This window comes from Mustela putorius, unplaced genomic scaffold, assembly GCF_011764305.1.
Source record: "Mustela putorius furo isolate JIRA1106 unplaced genomic scaffold, ASM1176430v1.1 tig00003850_pilon_pilon_pilon, whole genome shotgun sequence".
Classification (NCBI taxonomy): domain Eukaryota; kingdom Metazoa; phylum Chordata; class Mammalia; order Carnivora; family Mustelidae; genus Mustela; species Mustela putorius.
This window is the reverse complement of record NW_025422002.1, coordinates 11,879,430-11,897,850: the sequence shown is the minus strand read 5'-3', so window position 1 is coordinate 11,897,850 and position 18,421 is coordinate 11,879,430. Positions and strand designations below refer to the sequence as shown.

General features: G+C 44.9%; 1 protein-coding gene across 3 annotated transcripts in view; it reads left to right on the top strand.

The window, feature by feature from the left end:
- The first annotated feature begins 13,133 nt into the window (after positions 1-13,133).
- Positions 13,134-18,421, top strand: part of VGLL4 (vestigial like family member 4) — a 154,558-nt gene continuing 149,270 nt past the window's right edge. Inside the window, exon 1 of one of the 3 annotated variants that reach the window (XM_013054628.2) lies at positions 13,134-13,478. Coding sequence is in view for 1 of the 3 variants with exons in the window: in XM_004738537.3 (XP_004738594.1) it covers positions 17,168-17,214 (47 nt within the window). In the remaining 2 variants the exon portion in view is untranslated. Of the gene's footprint in view, positions 13,479-14,320; positions 14,559-17,089; positions 17,215-18,421 lie in introns of those variants that run through there. The other 2 variants (XM_045063317.1, XM_004738537.3) reach the window with 2 other exon arrangements.

Here is an 18,421-nt window from a genome sequence, read left to right as displayed (position 1 = left end):
GTAATATAAGCAGAAATGGAGTTTAGTGAATAGGGATTGGGTGGCTGAAAAACAAGTGGGAAGACTAGACAACCAGACCCAGAAAGTGGTCAGAGCTGGAGAGGATGGTCAGGGCTTCCACGGAAGCAGCTCTGACTCTCCCAGCACCAGATTCCCCACTTTGGCCCAGGCATTGCCATTCCAAGACCCTTGACACTGCCACCGCCAAGATCCTGGGCAGGAACATCTGGTTGGCTAAGCCTAGACCATTTGCCCACCTCCTGGCTGCCAGGGAGGGACCATGGGGCACTTTTCAGCTTCTGTAAACCTAGCCAATGAAGAATTTCTCCCAAATAGGAAGGACCTCTAGATGCTGGGGAACCAAAGCCTCATTGATATCCACAATTTACTTACTTATAAAACAGAGAAAATGGGACCGGCTGCAGGGATGTCAGCATTAACTAAGACAACCCCATGGGCATCACCTGTAGAGCCCCGCCCACATGTTTGCAGTCATTGCTGAGCACTGTCTGACAAGTCCCACAGTGATGAAGAGCAGCTTCAAAAGGCCTAGATTCTACCTCTGGTTTTTCCATTTCATGGCTCTCACAGTAGTGGGCAGATCAAGAGAGAACCATGCAAGGTAATTTAATGGGCTTGAGAAACCCTTGAAAAGATGGTTTTTTGTTTCTTTGTTTTGTTTTGTTTTTCATTTAAACCAGCTTCTTCTAATGTTCTAAAAACCAGCTAATAAAAGGCCTCTGGCTCAGTTTCTGGAGTTGAGATTCAGAAAACAGAGTATTTATCACTGCAGCATTTTAAGGTTCCCATCCTCCTGAGCTAATCTAGCAAGTGGTCTTGCTTGGAGCATGAGGGATGGGAAGTGTGTGGCTGGGTCTCTTACGGTGCTGGCTAAAAATGCTTCCCCTCAGATCGGAGTGGGCTTCACATGTGGCTGCAATTAACTGTGAAGAAAACCTGCTGCGAGAGGAAACATTGTGCATTCTGTGCTCCATGTTGTGAAACTGTTACCCTTTCTTATTTTGGTTGCAAATCCTCCACTTTGAAAGTGTTTCATTTTAGGAGTTGCACAGGAAGTTGTTGATTGTGTGTTACTTTCTTTGCAAGAATTTCTACAAGAGGAAATAGGTTTGCTTTTCTCCCTCCTTCTCCAGTTACATGAAGATGTTGGGGGAAAAAAAATATGTTTTGGTTACTGCATGGCCTGCCCACCCCTCACCTCTCTGACCTCATCTTCTATCACTCTTCCCCATTCCCACCTACTCCAGCCACACTGGCCTCATGGCTGCTTTTAGAACATACCAGGTACTGTTCTGCCTTTGGGCCTTTGCATTTGCTTTGCCCTTTCCTGGCACACACTCTGTGCCGTATAGGCACAAGACATATAGACACAAAATTGGTGTAAGCAAATATTGGGTTATCTGGATAACCCCTCTGGCTGATTGAGCCCCTGCATCTTCATTTTTGTTTGCATAAACTCTCAACTTCCTTCAGGTTTCTGCTCAAGTGTTTCTTATTATAGAAGTATTCCTGCCTCTAGTAACTTCAGTGCCTGACTTCCCTCGTATTTTTCTCATTTACCCCACCCTGTTGTTCTTTAGGGCCACAGACACACAGTATACTTCTTTAAAGATTTTTATTATTATTTTTATTTTTTTTATTGACAGAGAGAAATCACAAGTAGATGGAGAGGCAGGCAGAGAGAGAGAGAGAGGGAAGCAGGCTCCCTGCTGAGCAGAGAGCCCGATGCGGGACTCGATCCCAGGACCCCGAGATCATGACCTGAGCTGAAGGCAGCGGCTTAACCTACTGAGCCACCCAGGCGCCCCTATACTTCTTTATTTTATATCATCTTCTCCTGCTAGAATGGCATCTTCATGGGGTAGACACTACTGACTAACCACGAGGGCTCAGCACACATTAGACACTCAATAAATTATGTATTGAATGAGTGAATGCATGTAATAGTCACAGTTATCATTTCATAGGTTATAGAATTACATTATCTCTAAAGAGGGGTAAAATTATGCTGATGCAGTTAATGCATTGAGGGTCAAGTGTAATGAGGGTCCCATACCTGTATAAGAAGGTGTGGGGATCAGAAGCCTTGGGTAAAGGGAACTGCAACATTTAAACCCTTAATCTTGACCCTTCCTTTGCAGTCCTGACTTATCACCAACTGTCTTTTCAACATTTCCTTTAGGACGTGTCATAGGCAACTCATACTGCATATGGCCAAAATGGGTCTTTTGATATATCCTGCCTCTAGTATAAATCTGCTTCTCTCCCAACTTCCCATTTCAGCTAATGACTACCTCTACCTTTGCTCAGTCCAAAAGCCAACAAGTCATTCTAGGGGCCTCATTTTCTTTCAAAGCCCATGTGCAATCCACCAGAAAATTTTCCAACTCTATTATAACAGAAATGGCCAGTTGGACACTAAGAATCTGAGTTTTCTTCCCATAGAGTAGAATCGTTGCCCGGAAGTGGCTGCCCACATGGAGACTTCATTTCTAAGCTCTGCGACTTTCAGGTGAGGTCATGTGACTGGTTCTCACCTATGGGATTAAGGGTAAGTGATCTATGCTTAGGCCCAGGAAGAAACGTGTGTGTCCTCTCCATGCTCTCTTTCTCCATCTGCTGGATGAAGAAGATCCTGCAAAGGATTCTGAGGTCCTGGGGCTGGCAGAGCCACAGACAGAGGGATCCTGGATTCCTGAGTCACCACTTGCAGGACAGGCCCCTGGCTCTTCTAGAATACCTGTTTGGACTTTATGTGAAACGTCACCAAGCTTTTGGGTCAATTCTTGCAATAGCTGGCATTGCCTTGACTGATACATATATCACCAAAACACACCTCAAATTTTTTCTCCTGGTTTCCCTAATCTCTTGTTTTGTTTTGACCCGCCATCCTCTAGCATCTGAAAGACTGTGAAAGTCTCCTACCTGATCTCCTTGCCTCTGTCTCCCTGCCAGCTACAGATCAGGTATTTGCAACCTGCAGATTCGTATGCTGAAGCCTAATCCCCAAAAAGTCATTAGAGGGGATTTTTTTTTTTAAGAGCTGCTTGATAATTAGCAGATGTGCACCCAGCCTGTCACCCAAGGGCATCAGTGGCAAAATTCTAGTCCCCCTCTCCCCACCCCCACAAATTCAGGCTAAAGCTGTAATGTCAAGAAAGAAAAATAGAGAGTCCTTGGATTCTTAGAGTTGACTGCAACACAGACTGGGAGGAAGCACCCTTGAAACCCGGAAAGCACGGCAGTAAAGCTAAGAAGAGAAATATTAGCAGAGGTGACATCAAAAGAAGTTTGACATATGTTAATGGTGTAAGTCTTAGGTGGGGCGCGGGGGGGTGGTGGGGTGGAATGCCATCTCTGCTACTTGACATTGCCCAGGAAGACCCATATCGGGACATGCATTATATGGTACTTCCCTGAAAACCCTAAATAAATTTAGTATATTACAATACATGGTTCCAAGGGATTGTCCCATGTGATGGTGTTAGGAAGTGGGACCTTTGGAAGGTGATCAGGTCTCGAGGAAGGAACACTCTTGAATGGATTTAGTGCCCTTATACAAGACCCCAGAGAGCCCCTCTGCTCCTTCCACCATCTAAGAACACAGCAAAGAGATGCTCACTTAAGAAACAGAAAGCTGGCTTTCACCAGACAGCAAATACATACAGGACACCTTGCTCTTGGACTTCTAGTTTTCAGAGCTGAGAGAAATAAATGTTTGCTGTTTAAGCTCCCCCTTGCATGGCATTTTTCTATTCCCCACACAGTCATTAGAGGGGATTTTTATTTATTTTTTTAAAAGATTTTATTTATTTGACAGAGAGAGACCGCAAGTGGGCAGAGAGGCAGACAAAGGGAGGGGGAAGCAGGCTTCCTGCTGAGCAGAGAGCCCTATGCAGAGCTGGATCCCAGGATCCTGAGACCATGACTTGAGCCCAAGGCAGAGGTTTAACCCACTGAACCACCCAGGTGCCCCATTAGAGAAGTCTTTTAAGAACTCAAACCTGTGTTACCCTTTCTCTAAACCCCCTCAAATGGCTTCATTTTACATGCAGAATAAAGTCTGAACTCCTCCCTATAGCCCGCCTACTTCCCCAACTGTATCTCAAACATCTCTCTCCCTCACTGATTACATATGGTACAGCCACTCTGGCCCTCACATGGTTCTTCAAACATGGCACACCTGCTCCTGTTCCAGAGCCTTTGCACTTGCTATTTCTCCTGCCTGGAAATCCTCCCACCAGACTGTGGCATGACTGGTTCTTTGTTACATTCAGTTCTCAACTCAAATGTTACCTCCTCACCGAAGCCCTCCCTGATCACGCTGTCAGACTGAGGCCATTCTGCTGCCACCACCTGTCATTTTCTATTCCCTGTCCCTGTTGTATTTTTTCATTGCTCTTACTACTATTTTTAACTCTTTTAAAGTAACTTATGTGACTTAAAATTATGTTTCCCAGCTGTCTCTCTTCCCACCTCCTCTCCAACACCTCCCCATTAGAGTATAAGCTCCTTCAGGGCCGGACCTTTGTCTGTTTTATTGATAGCCACAGCTTTAACTTCTAGAGTGGCAATTGGCAAACAGAGGGTGCTCTAGACAAAAGGAAGCGGGGGAGGGAAGGAGGATGGGAAGTGAGAAGGAAGGAAGAAGAGAGGAAGAATTGCCCTAATTAGATCAAGGCCCCTCACAGGGCAAACCCAGGGTCCACACCAAGTTCCTGGAGGTGGGATAGGAGTGGGTTGGGGAGACACAGATGGAAGGCAACTGAGCAGCCCTCTGGCTTCTGAAGCAACCTCGAGGATATAGAAATGACATTACCTACCACCCTGAGGCATCAGCTTACTCTTCTTTGCAAAGCTCCCACTCTGGAAGGAAAAAAAAAAAAAAAACCACCCTTACCCTTCTCTTTCCTTCTGTGCAGAAACCTCATCTATTTTGGACCCAAACCTATTTTCCCTACTGCCAATAAGCACTGGAAAGTTTATGGGGCCTTCTTATATATGTAATTCAGAAGCATGTTAAACTGTAAACACAGTATAATGAAGATGTGGTTGCTCAAGATGAGTATTTATTTATTTACATATATCAAATTCTTTCAAAAATAGGTTCATACATTGTGGTGCCCTAAATACAAACACAATCTGCTTATTGGGGATGCCAGCATTATATACAGTAGGAGTGCATTAGACTTTGAACTGGAGCCACTTTTATTGAATATGCAACTGTTCTAATGTACACAAAAATATTTTTTAAAAATACACAAGCTAATATGGATTCATCAGCCTAAGTAGGGTTGACTTGGATTTTAAAGATGTCTTAAGTAATCAACTGTAGGGTCAAACAGAGGAATGATGAAGTGGAAAAAACAGCCATTAAATGATTTTACGATCTTTTTAAGTACTTAAAGCTTAAAAAAAAAAAAAAAACCCTGAATCTTTTTTTTCCCCCCAGTTAGGGCTTTTTCTTTTTTTCCAGTTTTAATATGATAAAATTGACACAGAACACTGGATACCATAATGTCTTGACTTACACATATTGTGAAATGATCACCAGGATGTTTAGGTAGCATCCATCATCTCATATAGATATGAAAAAAGAAAGAGAGAAAAAAGATTTTTTTCCTTGTGATGAGAATCCTTAGGATTTACTCTCTTAACTTTCAAATATATACCAGACATCAGTGTTAACGATTTCATCATATTGTACATTAATCGTGTAACTGGAAGTTTTTACTTTTTGACCACCTTTCTCCTATTATTCCAAACCCTGGCTCTGGCAGTCAAAAATCTGGTCTATGATTTTTCTATGAGTTTGGTTTGTTCATTCATTCGTTTGTTCCTTCCTTCCTTTTAGAGTCTGCATATCCACACATAAGTAGATCATACAAAATTTGTCTTTCCCTGTCTGTCAGTACTTGTCTCTTTGTCTGTCAGTACTTGTTTTACCAGCCCTTTCTAAGCAGGAATCATCACTAATGCATAGGAGAGAAGATAGAAGGGTGGGCAGTGTCCAAGTACGTGTTTTGTGTCATAAAGCTGGAAAATGGTGGGACTGGGGTTTGAACTCTAGTCTGGCGGATGCTGACATCTCAGTAATTCCCATGTGCCAAGAGTTTCTCTATCATCCGACAAATTAGGTCAAAAATGATGTTATGGCGCCTGGGTGGCTCAGTGGGTTAGGGCCTCTGCCTTCGGCTCAGGTAATGATCCCAGGGTCCTGGGATCGAGCCTGCATTGGGCCCTCTGTTCAGCGGGGAGCCTGTTTCCCCCTCTCTCCCTGTCTGCCTCTCTGCCTACTTGTGATCTCTCTTTGTCAAATAATAAATTTTTAAAAAATCTTTTAAAAAAATGATGTTAGAACCTCAGTATATTGCAGTTCCATATGGTAGCCCACAGGGGATGGACCACCAAAAGGAGACATTTCCCTTAAGAGTTGAAGTGTTGATCTGTAAGAGTAGATTTAATGGTTTACTTAGAGATTCTCAACAGGGTCTTTTCTGGGTAAAAAAATGATATGATTGAAAGGTTGGATCAGGATCAGGACAGCTGGTTTGAATCCTGGCTCTGCACTACTAAGGCAAAAGTTTTACCCTCTCTAGCCCCCATTGTTTCATCCACAGAATGGGGTTGATAATGTCTTCTTCATAGGATTAAGCTGCATTAAATGGGAAGGCTCAGTAGAATGCCTTGTACATAGTTGGCACCTAGGAATGTTGATCTTCTTCCTTCCTTGTTTACTTTCTTCTTGCCTATATATAGCACATGCTTGTAAGAGCTGAATGCAAAGCAAGAAACTGGAGCCAAGAGAGATGTGGCAATCTTGGTTTGAAGAATTTCTCTCCTAGGTGGTATTGTCCTCTGAGTGATTCTATACTCAGAGGAAAAGTGCATACTCATTTCTGGTAAGTTCCCTGGCTCAAACCATTCTCTGTCTGAAAGCTAGTTACCTGTGGTCAAATTCTCGATGACTTTGAATCCAGCATCTGCAACATTCTTTTCTCTGGAAGAGGGGTCCTGTTATCTCCTGCCACAGCCCACTGGTTTGTCTTTAAGAAAGATGGCAAGCATCTACTGCCAAGATGAGTTGTTCTTATGGCATTTGAAGGAAAATTCCTTGTGTGAGGATAAATCCAATCCTTGGATCAGTTAGACAGGTATCACTCAGAGATCTGAGGTCTCAGTAATTGTTTTGGCCATAATTCTGGTCTTGCTTAAGATCATTCATTCAGAACCATTCTAGGAAAAGAGCTGACATTCAGAAAATGGTACTTCTCCAAACCTTGGAATATCACCTTCAATGAATTCCACAAACAATTTGAGACTTGGGTTACTGCTACTCAAAATGGTCCTATCACTGGACTCTATCCAGCTGGGTGAAGGGTAAAATTCCTTTTGGGTCATCATGGAGGTTGAGGCTCATTTGTGGGCTCTGAAACAGTTTGCAAGGAAAGAAAGACAGGGAATTAACCGTGTGCTTACCTTGTGCCTGGCACTGTTAGATGCTTTCATACACATCTTGCTAGAAATTCTGCAAATATGTTAACCACTCATAGCCCTATTAATTTACCACATTCCAAAATGTGAGCAGTAGAGGACTTACTTAGCAAGCCAGATCTGGGTTTGAGTTCTGACCACCTGCAACAGAATGATAGCTCAGTGAGAGCAAGGTTTGCTGCTGTGTCCCCAGTGGCTACAAAAGTCCCTTTTACATAGTAGGATCTCAATCCTTATTTGCAAAGTTGGGCTGCTTAGCTCCTTTAAAGCTTCTTTTTCCTCAACAATAAAAGTAGGAAAAATAAAACCTACATAATGGGATTCTTAAAATTACACTTTTTATTTTGAGAGAATCATAGACGCACATGCAGTTATAAGAAGTAATCCAGAGAGATCCTACATATCCGTTCCCCAAGTGGTTACATCTTGCAAAAACTACAATATAATATCACAACCAGAATATTGACATTGGGGAAAAAAAAAAAAAAAAAAGAATATCGACATTGGTCGATCCATTGATCTTGTAGGATTTCCCTTCTAGGATTTTTATGTGGATGAAACATAATTATATGGGCATAATGTGTAGCACAGTATATGTGTATAGTAAGCTTTTAATAAATGGTGGCTAATATCCTGCTAGGGATAATACGGTGTAGACCGTGGTTCTCAAAGGGTAATGTGCATATGAATCCTCTGGGGAGCTTGTTGAAATGCACATTCTAATTCAGTAGGTCTGGGTGGTCTGGGTGGGGCCTAAGAGTCTGCATTACTATCAAGGTCCCCCCCCCATATCTGATGTGGAGTGACAGGCTAAATATGCAGACTCCAGAATTAGACTGCAAGGTTCAATTCTAGTTGCACCGTTATTATTTTGACCCTGGGCAAGTTACTTAACATTTCTGTGCTTCAGTTTCTTCATTCGCTTAAATAATGGGAATATTTACAGTTCCTACCTCATAGGGCTGGGCTGTTGTGAGTCTTAAACCAGATATTTGTTTTAAAGCACTTAGAACAGGGGCACCTGGGTGGCTCAGTAGGTTGGGCCTCTGCCTTTGGCTCGGGTCATGATCTCAGGGTCCTCGGCAGAGAGCCTGCTTCCCTCTCTCTCTCTGCCTGCCTCTCTGCCTACTTGTGATCTCTGTCTGTCAAATAAATAAATAAAATCTTAAAAAAAAAAATAAAGCACTTAGAACTGTGTCCAGACCATAGCAAGTGCTTGTTAAATGTTAGGTATCATTATTACTTTCATTAATTTCTCATTCTGTATTCTTGCACTGAAATAAGATCATTTGAGTTTTTCCACTGGTTACTTTGGTCTCTGGAAAAGTAGAAATTCACCTGTTCCCACTTGATGAGAAAAGAGAAGTTATAGCTAGAAGGAATTTTTGGAGCTCCTCTAATCGGAAATGCCAAACATCAATACACTAGCTCCTATTCCCTGCCCAGAGCAGACATTACTAATCCATCATGACACTTCTGTTTTCATTGAACCTCAGTTGTGGCTTAGAGTCCTTATTAAGAGAGGACTCCAGACAGAGCTGGTGCTCAAGATGACACCTCTTTGCCAAATCTGATCTGATCTAAGTTCTTCACAGGTGTGGAGACTTAGACCCATAGGGGTAAAATGACTTTCATGGGCCCACATCATCACATAGAGAACACACATCTTCTGAATGAGAACCCATATCTTCTGTTCCCTCAGCGCTCTTTGTGAAAACAATTTTGCGTGAAGAGGAGAACAGGAGAAATTCCTGTGAGCACATTATAAGCAAAGGGCCATGGGGTAGAAAAGGACATTTCTTCCTCAGCAGGTTAATGTACTGAGAGAATAATGAGTCTCTACATACTATGAGCACTTCATATTGGCAGCCATCTTGGTGTTTCCCCAATTTCCCTCTTGGAAGTATGACATGAGAGTACATATTGGAAAATAAACTACTTATTTGGAAGTTGGTGGTGGGAAAAAAACCAGCAGCCCTGTTTTTACAATACTGAGTCATTGCAGAGGCTTAAATTGTAAGGAGCAAATGGAAAAGCAAAGGACTTACTCTCACTTGATTGAACAACGGAGGGCCTTTCAACATGTTGCATTGGTCAGAGTCTTGCTGCAGGCGGCTGTTATATATCCCATAGTTTCCACTCTCCCTTGCCCTATCCTTTCTCCTCCTGGACTGTGCCTGATGTCACGGGCCCTCATAGACCCTCATGGACACCCCACTTCAAGGTAGATCAGACTGATGCCCTTTCTATGGACAAGCAGGAAGAGAAGAATCACATTGTCTCCATGAACAATGTGAACTATGACGATACAAAGGGAGTCCATTACCAGGGGAGCAAAAGCCAAGAGGAGCAGTAGTGACCAGGGAGCTCCTTGGTGGAGGGGTAAGGAATTAAGCTAGGGAGGGGCCCAGAGAAACGGAGAGGAGGACTGGCCAATAATACTGTGGACTGTGCAGGAGTAAGGGTAATAGTCCACAGAGTCTCTTTTGGTCCTTCATACTTTCTTTTCCTTTTAATTTTTTAACATTTTAATATAAAAATTTCAAACACAGGCAAGAGCAGACAGAGCAGTATAACAAACCCCCTGTAACCACCACTTGATTTCAACCATGATCAATTCAGGGCAAATTTTGTTTTTTCTCAACCTCTGCTCACCTACCTCCTGGATTTTCTTTCTTTCTTTTAAAAAAAAAAATTTCTGGGGGCACCTGGGTGGCTCAGTTGGTTAAACGTTTGACTGTGGATTTTGGCTCAGGTCATGATCTCAGGGGCCTGAGATAGAGCCCTGCCTTGGGCTCTGCACTCACTGGGGAGTCTGTGTGAGGATTCTTTCCCTCTGCATGCCCCCACTCCTTCCCTTTCTCTCTAAAATAAATAAATAAATATTTTAAAAATATTTCTGGGGTGCCCAGCTGGTTCAGTTGGTAGAGCATGCAACTCTTGATCTCAGGGTCCTGAATTCTAGCCCCACATTGGGTCTAGAGTTTACTTAAAAAAAAAAAAATTTCTGGTACATTTATAAAATCCTTGGTTTGAAGCACATTTTCATTAATGGTCCCTGTACAACCTTTGTTTTTTCAGTTAGCTACTTCAGCAAGTTTTTTTTGTTTTGTTTTTAGAAAGTTGCCCAATGTATTTTTCCTAAAGCGCCCTTCCCCCCTTTAAAAAATTATGGTAAAATACACATAGCACAACATTTACTATTTTAACCATTTTTAAGTGTGTGGTTTAGGCATTCATACTGTTGTGCCACCATCATTTAAGTGGTTATTGTTAATAGTGAACCTGTGAATCCACCATCCAAAAGTGTGGAGCTTGACGATAACCTCCATCTAACCAGTGACCGCTCCCACCCATCCAATGCAGTCCCCTCCCTAGGTAATTACCACTCTGAATCCTCTGGTCATCATCCCCTTATTCTTTTGTATTAGTGTTACTGTAGGTGTATGTTCTCCTACAATTCTTTTTCATTTTATTTGTAACATTACAAATAGGATATTATGCTGTATGTAATCCTGTGGGACTTAACTTCTTTCACCTAATATTGTCAACCCTCATCCCTTTTGGGGTACCTGGGTGACACAGTAGGTTGAGCCACAGACTTGGCTCAGGTGCTGATCTCAGGATTGTGAAATCAGCTCAGCATGAAGTCAGCTTGAGATTCCTTTTCCCTCTCTCTTTGCGCCTCCCACTTGTGCATGCGCACACACTCTCTCTCTTTCTAACATAAATAAGTCTTTAAAAAAAAAAAAAAGATTCATCCCTATTGTTATGTGTTAGCATACGTTGTTTGTTTAGGCTGCTAATATCCCATTGTGTGAATAGTCTATGTATCTGACATGTTCCAGTTCTGGTCCACCTACATCTTGAAGGCACACCCCCTTTTTCTTAGGATAACTTGAGTGTGTCTTTCTTCTGCACAACTAAAACAGCCAGGCTCAAACAACCATGCTTCGATGTTGCTAGAGCAAAGTCACACTAATGCTGACGTAAGGGAAGCAGTGAGATTAATTCTTGGAAAGGTCGAAGACTGGTCACATCCATGAGAAAAGGCCTTCTGTCCCCATGATTTATCTGCAGAGTAAGGTTTGCACTGAGCAGTGATGGAAATTAAAGAGGCAGCTTTAGGACATCCACACTGACCCCAAATGGAAATCATTTAGCAGCATACAAATGGCAGAATTGTCATAAAAATCAAATGAGATAATGATGTGGGAACACTTTGTAAACCCCAAAGCCATTTTATAAATGTGTAGTTGTATTATTATTGCTATCATTATTCATCTGCATTATCTGGGCAAATTATATTCCCATCCCCCCCATGTTAAAGTGGGTGTCTGTTTATAACGTGCCACAGCAGGACTGGATTTAAGGTAGGAAGAGTGAAGGAGGAAGATGTGAGTATTCATTCAATATTCTGCGTAATCCTTGGTCCCTGCAATGGATCTTCAAGGTAAGAATTATCTGTTTTACAGATGAGAAACCTGAGCTTGATGACATACCCAAAATCCTATAACAAACACAAACAGAGTTTGGATTCAAATCCAGGTCTGTCCAAATCCCAAGCCCTTTTTCTGTCTTGCCACACTTCCTGAAATCTGCCCATGCAGTCCTCATTCTTTCCTCATGCCCTGCCCTAACTTGGCAGGATGAAAACCTCCTCTTTATGATCTTTTCAGGGTGGTTTTTTTCCCCTCCTTGTCTAAAACTAGTGATGAAGTAACATGGAGTCTAAGTAAAAATATCTTTGGGAAGACTGGGAGTCTTCCCAGATTTAATCTGTGAATTTTAATCTGGGGACCAAGAGACCAGGGACGGCTATGCTAGGGTTGACTTGTCACTTGGGTTCCCATTTACAGTCGTCCTGTGTGGCCTGGAGGAGAGTATATTTCACCAGGGGCCCTAAGACCCATGTTCTGGTACAGGCAACACCTCTACCTGCTTTAGGGAGAACATCTACTCTGGCTGTAAAATGGAACTATTAATACCTGTCCTGCTACCCAGGGGTGGGGGGCTAAGATCAAATGAAGTAATATGTTGTGATCTGATATGATCAGATTAGGTCACAGATGCCATAAGAGTTTAAAAATGGCAAAGCACCCCCTCTTCTACACCGCCCCCCGCCCCCGCCCCAGCATTAATGTAAGCTGGTATTTCTTTTTATTGCCTCTCAGCAGAGCCTTCTCCCAGGGAAAGCCCTATAGTAGCAGGAGCTCCTAATAACGACCCAGGTTTGAGAACAGCCAGAAGGCGAGCAACCCGAAGCCATTTAAAGCAAACCAGAGGAAGTCCAGTCTCTGACTATTTATTTTATGAAGTTAGCGGCTGGATATGTTAAGCAAATGTTTTCTTAATTGTGGCAGTACGAGAAAACAATGGGGCAAGGGCTGCCGGAGACCGGAGTATCAGGCCTCCACCCCCTCTAACCCCCCTCCCCCCAAATCTCTAGAGAATGACAGGAAAAAATTAAAGACAGGGCTTTTCTTTTCGTGGTCACATGTCTACGCTGCTGCTGTAATGAGAACCTGCACCAATTAGAAATGTTTCACCTCCTCCCCTCTGCCCCTCCCCGGGCACATTTCAGAGCAGCCGGGGTTGTGGACTCCTGGAGTTTGCCAAACACAGCAAACACTGCTGTGTGAGCGGCTGGAAGGGGCTCTTTCCACTCCCACCTCCCTCCCTCCCTCCTCCGCTCCCTCCCTTCCACACTGTTTTCGTTTACTAGGACTTCCTCCTCCGGGCGAGGGAGGGGGAGGAAAGACGCTGCTGGGCGCCTGGGGCGTGAGTGCGTGTGTGAGAGAGAGAGAGAGAGAGAGAGAGAGAGAGAAGTGAGTGGTGGAGGTAAAATGCTGTAATGGGAGGAAACCGAGCCGCTTCTGAGTGCCCGGGACTGCAGCGGCCGTTCTGATCGAAGTGGCACCTGAGCACACACTTCCCCGAGCAAGTGCGACCTGTACTTGCAGGTACGTGTGGCCGCCGGCCTGTCTGGGCAGTCTGGCTTGGGTGTGTGGTTAACGATAGAGTGAGGCAGCGGTCCAGGTCGGAGTCCCGGGGAGCTGGGAGTCCGGGGTGTGCGGGAGGCACCCGTGTGCGCTGAGGTCCCGCGGTGAGCCGGGTGGGAGCGCCGGTCCCTGGACGGGTTGGACGCCCTGGCAGCGGCTGCTTCTCGAAAAGAGGACGGGTGCGGGTGTGAAGCCGAGGGCAGCCGTGGTGCTGCAGGTCATGCTCAGAGGCTCTGGCACTTGCCGGCCGCGCGTGGCGGGGCAGGGGCGGCAGGTCCAGTGGGTGTGGAGTACGGCTCAGCCGTGGACGTTGGTGTCACGTGTACTCTGTCCATTGGTGCGTGGGACCACTGTGTGCGTGTGGGGAACGTGCCTGGCCCACAGCAGCAGGCACCTGGGCGCGCACAACAGCTTCGTTTGTGCGTGTACACTCACACTGAAGGTGTTCCACCGGCTGGGCCTTGAGGGGCATAGATGTGTGTGAGATGCCGGGTCCTTGCACCCTCGGGACCTGGCGCCTCCTCCCGGGGGCTCAGCGCGGCTCCGGGCCCGCCGCGGCGGTTCCCCGCCCGAGCGCGTCCTCACCCGCCTGGTAGGTGAGAGCCGCCGCCGGGCGTGCGGCGGGCGGGGGAGGGGAAACGCGGCTCTCCTTGTTGCACGAGGCCCCGCCCCCGCCTCCCTGCCCGCTCACCTGGCCTCGGCCGCCCACCTGCTCGGTGGGAGGGGCGTGTCCGGGGGCGTGGTCTGGCGGGCCAGGCGGAGCCCGGCAGTGCCCGGCTGAGGGCGGGCGGCGCCTCATTCCAGGGATTCCTCGCGCTTCCGCGCTCGCGTCCGCCGGCTCCCGGCTCGGCGCGCGCCGCCCGCGTGTGCGTGTGGGTGTGCGGAGGGGGAGTCGGTGCGGGAGCGCGGGCGCGAGCGCGCCTGTGCGTCGGCGCGCCCTCGGAGTGCGCCCCGCGCGCCCGGCGGTCCCGCCTCCACCCCGCCGCTGCCCCCCACGGGGCCCGGCCGGCTCAAGGCGGGCGAGCCCAGAGCCGCCCGGCGGTGAGTGCAGGAGGACCCGGCCCGCGAGGGCTGGCCTGCGGGGGAACTCCGGGTGGGCTGACTTGGGCAGGACTGAGGACGTCCTCCTAGAGGGAGGCGGCGGCTGGTTTTCGCGGGGCAATTCGAGGCTCCGGGTTGGAGCCGAAGCTCAGGGACTCTTAGAGGGAGGTCCGGCTCCTGGGGGATCCCGCGAGCAAGGCGTCCTGGGAGTGCGAGGCGCGGCGCTGGGAAGGGGCTCGGCGCGCCATGTAGACGCTTGGTCCTGACCAGAGGCAAAGGAGGGCTGGGTGCAGGACTGAGGGAAGGGGCTGAGGATGGGCTGCTGGGACGGGTCTCTCTTTTCTCTTCCTATACTCCCTGACCCTCTCCAAAACAGAACGGCACACTCTTCCAGCACCGAGTGCAGGCCTCAACGAAACGCAAACGTCTTTTCCTTTTTTTTTTTTTTTTTTTTTTTGTTTTGCTTAAAGTCTCCTTTGATTCCTGACACTGAGGCATTGAAATGTCTTAGGTTAGGATGACAGTACTTGCTGGGGTTATTAACTTAGTTTCTTTGCTCTTTACTGGCATATAGTCATCTATTTAATGTTGGAGATTTAAAAAATCGGTTTCACTTTGATCATTGGTGCTGTATGTTTGCTGGTTGTATTTCCTTCTTTGTGGTTAATAAGAACCAGCAGCCCCGGGGCCACTTCTAGCTTTTATCGCAGCTAGTTGCTCCCTCTATTTGAAAGGTACTATCTTCCAATTTGTAGATTTTGCTAATCTTTTTCTAAATCCAAGAATAAAGGCAAAGGCTTGCATTTGTTTCCTCTGAACTTTCAAAGACAAAACCAAGAAACGATACTTTTCTATTAGTATTTGAAGGTCCGTTTGGCATACCATTTTAGCATACCAAACTTTAACTCTTTCCTCTAGTCCATTAACTTGCAATGTTCATTGTTTCCTCCTTGCCGCGCATGACTGTGAGGAGTAGCGTGGGTAGTTGAAAGAGAGCTTAGGGGTACAGCCTTATGGGGTACGATTTGAACTTGGAACAAGTTGTTTATCGTCTCTAAATCTCAATGCTTTAATTTTAAATAATGCATTTAGGAATACTTTCCTTTAGAAGTTTGTTGTCTTATACTCAAGACACAATTTTGTGTTGGTTGATTGGTTGATTGGTTGATTGTTTTTCTTCTGTGTGTTTCCTGTTGCATCTGGCTGAAAATCATCTCCCTCATGGTAGAAATGATGTAAACCCCTCAAATAGTTATTTGATTTTCGTGCACGTTTAATCCCAGGCTGATTTCCCCTGCCACTGTTTTTGTCACAGTTTGGGGCAGCTTGCTTTTGCTTTCCATTTGGAAGCTAATGCAAACTAATTTTTATGTTGACCAAACACAATACAATTAAGAAGATAATTCTGCTATAAATAACCATGGACTACATTCCAAAACTGTGAATGTTGTAGTAAAAACAGCTCTGGCTTATTTCTGGAGATTTGATTTTAACTCCAATCTCTGTCACCTATTAAGTTTGTGACCAGAAGAAGTTACTTCTACTTACCCTTTGTATTTGATTTTCTTTCTGTGAGAGGGTAATAGTATTTGTTCCCAACATATCACAGAAGTTCAGGAATTGGAGGGAATAATGTGCTTTGAAAGTAGTTTGTATTATGTTATTATAGAAGCCTTTAAAGATTTGAGAGAGCTTCTTAATGACAGTTGTTGCCCCTTCCCCCAACTGATTTAGTACTATGAGTTTACCTGAAGAGTTTAACTGTTCTTACAGACATAATCATTATGAAACCAAAACTTTCACTTTCAGATGTTCTGTTTGACAAGAGTGCTGTAAGGGGAAATTCCTTTTAACTGCTTATGGAGTCAGCCTTGTTGAGAACCTTTGGTGGTTGCCAAAACAAATCCCAAGGAAGATTTTACTTTGTGTCTTTTCTCAGCATCTTTCCTGGGTAGTTTTGCCATGCAGGTTCTAGTTTGCCTTCCTGAAATATAAGTAAAGTAACTGTGACTTCATAAAATAATAAGAGTTGTAAATTCAGGAGGTAAAATTCACATACATTGGGGAAAATTTTAATGTAACTACAATTTCGACACTGTAGCAGTCTTAACACATATCAAGTCTGGTGTTTGGCCTGTGTTAGGTAAGCTCTTGCAGAACCTGGTGAGAGAAAATATTTGTGTGTTAAGTTTGTGCATAACTGAAGCTCATTTGTGATTGTTTTAGGGAGGCCATCTAAACTAAAGGTAATGAAGTCGATATGAGCCTAATAGGAGAGAAGAGGGAATGCTGCCAACAGTCTGTAGCCATTTAGATTCTGACCATGTTAAAACAACTACAGCAACAACAACTGCTTAGAAATTGGATTGCCACTGGGATGTCTGGGTGGCTCAGTCAGTTAAGAGTCTGCCTTTGGCTTGGGTGATGATCCCAGGGCCCTGGAATTGAATTCCATATCGGGCTCCTTATGGGAAGCTTGCTTCTCCCTCCACCTCTGTTCCCACTGCTTGTGCTTGCGCGCGCGCCCTCTCTCTCTCTCTCTCTCCCTGACAAATAAATAAGATCAAAAGAAAGAAGGAAGGAAAGAAAGAGAAAGAAAGAAAGAAGAGATGGAAGAAAGAAATGGGCTGCCAAATACTGAGTATAAACTGCCAAGGTAAGAAAAGCAAGAGCATAAGTGGGAGGTGCTGAAACCAGAAAAATTCTTGCTACCCGGGACGCAGTGTGACAGTTGCTTTGCAAAGGAGGAAAACCTTGTAAAATGCATTGTCTCATGCCTCAGGTCTGATAACCAGATACGGTGCCTCCTTGGATTTCTTACTTCATCTACTTACCAAAATTTATTTGGAAGCCTGAAGCTGAACTTGCAAGACTTTCTCTGTCACTCTGCACATGCACTGAGTGGTGAAAAATACGAGTCTACCTAAGTGCACACTTCTCAGGCGAGGTCAGACAAGGCAAACTACTCTGACTTCTTGTTTCAGTTCTCACACTGTACTCCCTACCTGTGGTCTATTTAGTGCCATATTTTTCTCCTTTGGGGGCTTTTTGTTGGTTTTGGTGTTTACAGTGGCCCTCCCAGCATAGTGATCCCAGGAGCAAGGAGGCTGTGATGTGCCTTTTAGAAAAAATACATGGTGAAAATATGTGCATTAGATAAGCTTCATTCAGGCATGAATTATAGTGCTGTTGGCCATAAACGCAATGTGAATGAATCAGTAATAGATATCACATAAGGTGTCTTTAAACAGAAACACACCTAAAAGCAAGATTTGTTGATCAGTTGACAAAAATGTAACCAGTGGCTCAAAGGAACCTAACCATGTGCTTCCCCTAGGAGCAGTGGCTCAGTGTTCAGTAATTCAGCGTTCTTGAAGACTTTAGAGAGCATGGCTGCGTGAATGATGAGAATTGAGCATATATACTGATGCTGATAAGTAGAGTGCTTCCTAATGGTATAATGTGTCATGGGTTAGAAGGTTTTATCTAGGCTTTAATAGGCTGAGTTGAGATTTGGAACAGTGGACAGTTAGACTTAGATATTATGGGACATATGCCACCTTAGACTTTGATGCAAATTCATGTCTCTCATTCTTGGGGGTAAAAGGTCCCTGAGAAGGATGCCTGGGTGGCTCAGTGTGTTGAAGATCTAACTCTTGATCTTAGCTTAGGTCTTGATCTCAGAGTTGTGAGTTTGAGCCCATTTTGGGCTCCACTAAACAAACAAACAAACAAAAAGAAACCCCAAAACAGACTGAGAGGAAGGGGGGACCTTAGGACTTGTGAATAGGAAATTCTAAGTTTCCAAATAAAAGAAATGGCTGGAACAGGCATATCCAGAGTAAATTAAAAAACCCAGCCAG